Here is an 8,409-nt window from a genome sequence, read left to right as displayed (position 1 = left end):
AAATTTCAATCTAGTAGTGAATGGGAATTGGCCGAAATAATTAAGAGAACTGAAAGGAGGAAAAGTTGTTCCAAATCTATCGTCCAGAAACTATTATTACAAAGGAGGTAGCCTAAAGCTAAATGTGAAGTACAACAATTAACCCAAAACTACCACTAAAAGCCCCAAATACTACTACTACTACTACTACTACTACTAATAATAATAATAATAACAATAATAAATAGTAATAGGGCCTAATAATAATAACAATAAATACAAATATAACAATAATAAATAAGTAAATAGATAAATAATAAAACAAACCCAAACGAAGAAAACAACAGCAAAAAACCAAGCACAAGCAAACAGAAGAAAGACAATCGGGATCACATGACATCGTGAATGATGAATACTGACGTCATAAATGTTCTCGTACGATGACATTGACATCGCTTTGACGTTCTCTTCCTGTGGCTGGTTGGATTTAATGAGATTATTTCTTTACATGCATATCTGAGTTCTATAAAACTGGGAACGCATCCAAATTTCAGCGGCTGTAGATACTGTTTAGTTCTGCTTTATTTTATTTCGTTTTGAAATTTTGACACAGTATTTTCAATAACTGAATGCCAGTAGTTAGCATATCTTGTTTAAGTTTAATCAACAGTAGCTAATAGCAGTATACAGATATACAGACTAACGATGAACAGTCCCAGATTAAACAAGAAACAGGAGAAGCTTAATAGTAAGGACAAGCCATATGTGTGTTGTGGAAATTTCCACACGGACTTTAAGGAGCTGTGTCGGCGAAACGACATGGCTGTGATACCCCCCGTAGTGCCGAGGGCGAGCCTACCGTGTGTCAGTAAACAGGAGAAGGTGAAGAAAAAGGCTAAGCACCATTCCCAATTACGCGTCAAGTTGCAAGGCGAAGTTGCAGGCGAAAACAGCGAATCCGCTGAACCGCCTCCTAAAACATACACGGTAAAAGATTCGTTCCAATATTTTAAGCCTACAGTACAGGTCCAAATGGACAACCCAGATAAGCAAGACACAGTAACAGAAGTATATATCAGAGGTTGGAAAATCGATAACCTCATGATGAACGTTTTCAGACAATGTTGGCCTGTCCTGGAAAAGCTACAAACTATAAATTTGTGGAATACTGGCCTTACGGGGGAGGTAATTAGCATTTTTGCTGAATTTCTTCCCTTGTGTTCGAATATAAAGACTCTAATCTTGGACGGGAACTCGACTAAAGAAGAGAACTGGCATGAACTGATAGGAGTAAAAAGTCCGGTCTATATTCTATCGCTCAGAAACTGTAGCATTACAGACAAAGGAGCAGAAGGTATTGGCCAAGCCCTCGGTTCCATAAAAAGCATCAATACCAAACTCTTGGCGCTGAATCTTTCAGGAAACAATATCACTGACTGTGGTTGCGGGCTCCTAGCTAGAAGTCTGCGCTTGAACCGCACCTTGGCTTTGTTGTCCCTGGCAAGCAATCAGATAGGAGATATAGGATGTGTTAAACTAGCAACGGTCTTACAACCCTTTCCTCTTGAACACGAGGAGGTGGTTGAAAGAAGAAAGCAGCTATCGATCAAAATACAACCACGCAAAAGCATCAAATTCACTGATCAAGTAGTTTGCACACCTGTTACAAAACACTATTTTAAGAGGGTCAAACAAAGGAAGGATAAGGAAGATGATAGAAAAATTAGTGTACGGAAAGAGGACAGATACTCAAAAACAGATAAACGAAAGGAGAGCCAACCTTTGAACTTTGACCCGAAACCAATCAGAACCAGAAGAGCGTCTTCGGCAGGTTTAGTGGGAAGTTCTTTGAAAACGGGAATGAAAGATCGGAAAGCACAACACTATCCGGATGCGTCCCACGCGCACAAGTCGGTCATTTACACCAACGGCCAGCTGTGGGTTCCTGGAAACCGAGTTCTTCATAGTGTGAATCTGTCGAGAAACCTTATCACAGATGTCGGAGTGACGGCGCTGTTGAATACCGTGTACTGCCAAACACCCGGCCCCGTTGTCAACGAACGCTTGGGTACAGGATTATTGATGCTTGATCTACACAAAAATGACATCCCTCCAGACCATGAGTTGATTATGCAACTGGATAAACTGCTGGCGCTAAAAGGCAACCCTCTTCATTAACGTGTCTGTCTAGAAGCTAGATGGCGGCTACTTTTTCTTTTCTTTCGTTTTTGCCAAATAACATATTTAGGAGCCATGTTTATATACCGATGCATTTGTATGTGTGTGTGTGTGTGTGTGTGTGTGTACATACATACGTGTACATACGTGTGTATAAACCATATGTGCACATATTAAAAGTACCTTGAAAAGCATAACGGTGTCGGAAAAGCATAATAGTACAGTTTATAAATTATGTACTCGGAGACTAGCACATGGAAGTAGCCCAGTGGTAAAGCGCTCGCCTGATGCTCGGTCGGTTTAGGATCGATCTCCGTCGGTGGGCCCATTAGGCTATTTCTCGTTCCAGCCAGTTCACTACGACTGGTATATCAAATACCGTGGTATGTGTTATCCTATCTCTGTCATGGTGCATATAAAAGATCCCTTGCGACTATTGGGAACATGTAGCAGATTTCCTTTCTAAATGACCAAATGTTGACATCCAATAGCCGATGGGCTTCACTGGCGTAGTAGAATTTTATATTGGGGGGAAAAAACACTATGTATGTATGTATGATTTTATTATCCCACTGCCCCCTTTCCTTTCTCTCCTTTGAATTCCATCTCATTTCTTCCCGATTTGGCAACTCCTCCTGTCTTTCAATTTCTTTCGCTGTCCACCTTCACATCAGGTGCTTGTCTATTGTGGCTATCTGTGTCATACACTTGCCATTCTCCATCAGCTTTTTAGCTGTAGGCTTAGTCTGACCACTTCGGGGAGTGTTCAGTAGTTACTTCTGGCATTGTTAAGAGGCACTTGTAACCACCTACTATGCACTACTACTTGCGGTCGTTAGTTAGTGCCGTGGGTCAGGCCAGCTTTATTAGCGGCAGAGGACGAGGATGTCAGGTGGGTACAGAGAAATACACAGAGACTGCACCTGTGGAGGAAGTTGAGACAGGTAGGCAATGGTGTGGACAACTCTGAAAACAGAGTCTGAGGAAACCGACAGAAAGGGTCGAAACAGATTGAAATCGTAGGAGAAATTGTAAAGTTTTTTATATTAATAGAATGAGAATTATAGGCAGAGGGTGATAGATGAGAAAAATGAATGGATGTGTGAGCCAGCTTTGACGGGATTTGAACCAATGTCGTAAACTTGGTTGTCCAGCAGCTTATCCACTAGACCACGGAGCTCACTTAATTTTATAAATTTTAATACATTTAAAAAAAAAAAATTGATTGGGAGGCGTGTCCCCCCTCTCCAGGCTACGCCACTGATGGGCTCTAGTGATGTCGTTAAATAAAACCAACTTTAATTATAACTAATATATTATTATTATGTACCATACCTCTTTATGAAAGCCCTCATGAGGCCTTAACTTAATAAACCTGATGAAACTACTAAAACGTCATACTGTAGCGTGGCAGTCCTCCTATACAAGAAACTAATACATGTATAAATAAATAAGTATTTCATTGATGTGTGCTGTTATCAGCATGAAAAACTTCTAAAGTCGGTGGTAAGCAGAAATAAAACTTGAAGGTTTATCAATTGCACATAAGCTACAAGATTTCCTGTAATTAAATAGTCTACAAATTATTATTAAATGTTATTTCAATTGTTTTGAAGTAGCCGATAATTAAGCGGGTTTCTTCTTTATGCTGATTTTGTGTTTGCGTGCTGCATAAGAAAACGTTGACAGAGATCAATGCTAATCACGTAAACGCCTTTTCATTTCTTGTTCAAGTTGTTGACACGATCGTAATGTTTTGTTAAAAACGTTTACTTTCTTTTAAATTTTTGTAATATTTACCTGTTAAAATTTGGCTTCGATTGTTTGATGTGTTTGTGGTGAAGGTATTATTAATGATGTAATGATTTTTAAATACGCAAAATCGAACGCGAAGTGAATTTTGCCCACGTGCTTAATAAGGCGATGTTTAGTGGTACATAACGACTATTTCGCCAAATCTCCCCTTCCCCAGCGTGTCCTTTGCTGATCTGTTTATATCAGCTTTGGTTCTATGCATTAAACGTTTTAGTCGCCAAGTCAGTCTCAACGTAAAGGGCTAATAGAGCAGACAAATGCTCTTGAAGATGAATCGGAGTCATATAGAAAATCAAATTGCAGGTCCAAATTTATTTGAGTGAATATGTTGTTTGTTTAGTTTTGCTTGTTTTAAAGCATGCGCATGCGATATATAGTTATATGTCAAACTTCGTTATTTGGATGTTGAAGGAGACGAATCAACATGTTCGATATATCGGCTGTTCGACATAATACTTCTGCATAAAAACAATTCTACAAGAAAATTCCCGACTTTGAAATATGTTGAGCCCGCGATATAAAGAAATAAAAAGGTTGAAATAATGGTTTTGCTCTGTCTCTGTCTCTCTGTCTCTCTCTCAGGTTTATTACATTTTTACATGATTTTGTATACATATCCATGTATATACAATATAGGCCTCAACAAAATTCCCTGATATTTTTCCAGATTCCATTATACCCAAATAAAATTCCCTATAATTTCCCTGAATCAAAACAAAATTTAAAATTCACTAAATTTTCCCTGCAGGGAATTAAAAGAAGAAGAAAAAACCCCAAGACAAAACAAAAACATTTCCCCCGTTTTCCCTTCCCCGTGGGTAGGCCTACCTAGTTGCCAAAACAAAATACATGAAACACAATACACAACACGTTTTATTTCCGCAAGTATAATTGTACAGTAACAGGCTTACGTGTACAGTAATCACAATGACACTGGTGGACGGAGTAGCATTCGTTTGTTCAGTCTAAGAATTATTGCTGAATACTGTTTGGTTTGGAGATATTCCAAGAGGTATCGCTTAGGCCAGGGTGAGAGAATTGGGAATCAGGGCCCAGTTTCACAAAACATCGTAAGCCTAGTTTTGCACGTAAACGTAAATCTACGAGTAAACCACAATTCTTATTACTATTATAGTACAACAAATATAGTTAGAAATATACATATTTCATTTTCTTTTGTCCTTAAAATGCTCCATTTCCTTAATGATGTAATTTTCTTCATGAAATAGGTGCCAAACACGTGTAAATGTATGCCCGGTATAACTGCTAGTCGCAGACGTAAACTTAAGATGTTTAGTGAAATTTCTCTCGGTCTTTTAGAAGGTAGTGGGTACAACAATAGCCAGATTTGTTTTGTTACGTAGTGGTTGAAGGGCACCTTTTATGTAATGATTTTAATGCCAATACTACCAGACTGAAAACAATATGTTCGTGTCGTACAATTCACGGTATGGAGGTCACTTTAAGGCATGATCTTTCACGATTTAAAAAACCAAGTCATTTTATTTTTATTATATTAAACTCAATTAATATCCGTGCAACAAAGTAGCATTCCCTTCCTGTTTTAACACTTATTTTTGTTTACAAATATATAGTTAGGCTCTAGTGCGGGATGGTGAGGTGTTTTATGTTGACCTTCCCCCGCGCTCAAGGCGAATTTGAATGTGTTTTAATATGTGTAGGGCTTATTGTATAAAGTCCCTAGATGGCAAATGCTTCATTAAACATTATTGATTCCTGTCATACACTACAGACAGCCTTGATGGTAGCATAAAAATATATAGATTGTAATCTACATGTGGCAACCACCTCAGTGGATCCATTAAACTGATTGTTTTTGTTTTTTTCGTTCCAACCAATGTTGATCAAAGGCCGTGGTATGTGCTATCCTGTCTGTGGGAAAGCGCATATAAAAAGATCCCTTGCTGCATCAGGACAAATTAAGCGGGTTTCCTCTGATGACTGTGTCAGAATTACCAATCTAATTAAAATTAGCTCCACTATTACATGTGGATCTAGCAGCAGCCCGTTGAAGCTCATGTCCAGTTGACCTTTCATTCGACCAATCAAAACCTTACTTGCAAAATCATGCTAGTGATTTGAATTTTTGTTTAAAACATTCAGGATTATGCCGATGGTATACGAAATGATTCGGGTGAATTATGAAGTATGCCGGAAACTAATTACAATATAACATTTTATATAAAAAAAGTTTCAAAACGAAAAAATAAAAAAAACGTCATGGTATAGCCATAAAATCTGTTTATACTAGTATACAATCCAGAGTTTACTACTGCACTTTCCCCCCTGTTTGTTTTTTTTCATGTTGAAATCGACCAACAAATTCGCTTATTGCATAAATAGTCTCGCCCGATATTTTTTGAATTTGTATGCTCCCGAATAACGCTATAAAAGGCGAAGTGTAATTGATCGATATTTAAATTGTTATTTATAGGTGAAATGTCAACTGGACATGGGAATCCACGCAATGCTGTTAGATCTACTGGTAGACCCAGTAGAGCTAATTTTAATCAGATTGCAGAATTACCAAATGCTTGACGTCTAATAGCCTATGATTAATCAATGTGCTCTAGTGGTGTTGTTAAACAAAACAAACTTTTTAAATTTTTCTTCATGTGGGGTGCACTTGACCCCCGCCCCGCTATCGCTTACAGGTTACCACGTGCCTGGGTATGCGTGTTCAATCCCCTCAACTTAGATGCTCGTTCTAGTGGTTTCCCTAGTTACCCCCGTAAAACGTTGTTCTGCAGAAAACAATTCCCAATAATAATAAAAAAACGATTTCTGAGATGTCCAAAACTGGTAAGTTCTTGCTTAGGGAAGTTAGGCAACAAAACCATTATTGTGTCTGAACTATCACAGCGCGGTATTAATCGGTTACACTTAAAGCAGTTACATCGAAAACAATCGTTTAATACTGTGTGATATAACCCGTAGAAAAGGAAATATAAAATGCAGGTTTAGAGTTTCATCATCATGGAAAAAAGCCCCACGATAATGAAGTGGGCATATACACTCGGTGAAACCATTCCTGTGTGAGTGGAATAAATCGGAAAGTAATTCATTTTAAGCAAAGGCTTGAATATTTGTGGCCATGCGCATTTTTGTTGACCATCGTTTCTGTGATTTCTCGTAGACATTAAATATATCGAATTTTGTCAACAGGTGGAATTTACAGTACAGTACAGTATGTGTGTGTGTGTGTGTGTGTGTGTTTGTGTGTGTGTGTGTGTGTGAAACTCGACCCGAACCCGAGTAAATGATAGTGACATTATGCATCTTAATTTCAGCTCTGAACATGGATGCGAAATCATGCCATTGTACTGAAATCCACACATTCGATTTGTTTTCTCTTAATGTCTCATGGCCCTATTTAATGTAATCGGCGGCAAGCATATTGCAAAACTACGTAAACGAAATATTTTAAGATGAGAGTGCTGTTCATTCTGGAGTACTCGTGGATACCTTATTAACGATTTGTAAACATGTTTTAGTAAAGTAACTGGTGCATTTTCATAGACAAGCCCCCCACCCCCCCAGCGGCTTTTTGTAACCTATGTTGAACACCGTGACCATGTGAATATATAAGGAACATCTATTAAAACCAAACGTTAACTCAAAGGTGCTGCCTTTTTCAAAATTTCACGGAACAGATGTCAACAGGATGCAGTCGTAGCGAGAGCACATTGATGACGTAATACACGTCATGATGAAACCCTTGCAGGCCGCCATGTTGAAACACAGGTACGCGCAGCTCGTCTCCGAGGCGACCGTGGTGGTTGCTAGGTGATATGACGTTGACGGAATTGTGCTCAGTTTCGGTGGCCAGACCCTCTCGAACAGTTGGAAGTGAGTACCATCCGTCATGTTAGCCAGGTCGCTATGTTTGTATACCATGGGTACAGCTAGAAAACAATTAACTAAAAAGTAAATATATATATGTATATATGTTTATCATATAATATCTTACATTTTCAGTGCAAAGTATGTGATATTTTTAAGATCACATTCTTTAAGAATTTGATAACTTTGCAAATTAGATGTAAATTAATCGAGGTCACGGCACTAGGTTTATTGACATTTAAGCAAACGTACTTGTGTGACACTCCATAATTGACGTATGCATTCATAGTCATCGAATAAAAATATTTCAATGGCAATTTGACACTGAAAGCTGTCCAGCGTTCAGAAAACAAACAAAAAAACCCGTTAAACCCTAGTTTCTTTTGATGTAAGGACATCCAAAATGACGTCATTCGAGTTTGATGTCATTTCCATTCAAAAATACACTGCGCCACATATTCTTACGTCATTTGAATATCTAGTAATGGCGGACTGGAATTAAAGTTGCGTGTACAGTTTACAAAAACACGTATTAAGCTTGAGATTATATGATAAAGAGATTATTACCCTCGT

General features: G+C 38.3%; 2 protein-coding genes across 2 annotated transcripts in view; both read left to right on the top strand.

Moving 5' to 3' along the window:
• Positions 1-424: 424 nt before the first annotated feature.
• Positions 425-2,351, top strand: LOC121375454 (leucine-rich repeat-containing protein 71-like). The gene has a single exon (XM_041502920.1). It carries the CDS (start codon positions 685-687, stop codon positions 2,155-2,157), a length of 1,473 nt encoding a protein of 490 aa, XP_041358854.1. The 5' UTR covers positions 425-684; the 3' UTR covers positions 2,158-2,351.
• Positions 2,352-7,769: 5,418 nt separating this feature from the next.
• The window catches only part of LOC121374129, a 63,708-nt gene continuing 63,068 nt past the window's right edge, over positions 7,770-8,409 (top strand). Inside the window, exon 1 of the mRNA XM_041501073.1 lies at positions 7,770-7,842. Coding sequence (XP_041357007.1) covers positions 7,785-7,842 — 58 coding nt within the window. The 5' untranslated portion in view covers positions 7,770-7,784. The remainder of the gene's footprint in view (positions 7,843-8,409) is intronic.

The sequence above is a fragment of the Gigantopelta aegis genome, chromosome 6 (assembly GCF_016097555.1).
Source record: "Gigantopelta aegis isolate Gae_Host chromosome 6, Gae_host_genome, whole genome shotgun sequence".
Lineage (NCBI taxonomy): Eukaryota > Metazoa > Mollusca > Gastropoda > Neomphalida > Peltospiridae > Gigantopelta > Gigantopelta aegis.
The sequence above is the reverse complement of the archived record's forward strand: the minus strand, read 5'-3'. Positions and strand labels throughout refer to the sequence as shown.

Coding starts and splice junctions, on each gene's coding strand:
- LOC121375454 (XM_041502920.1), top strand. CDS start 685: ATGAACAGTCCCAGATTAAACAAGAAACAGGAGAAGCTTAATAGTAAG.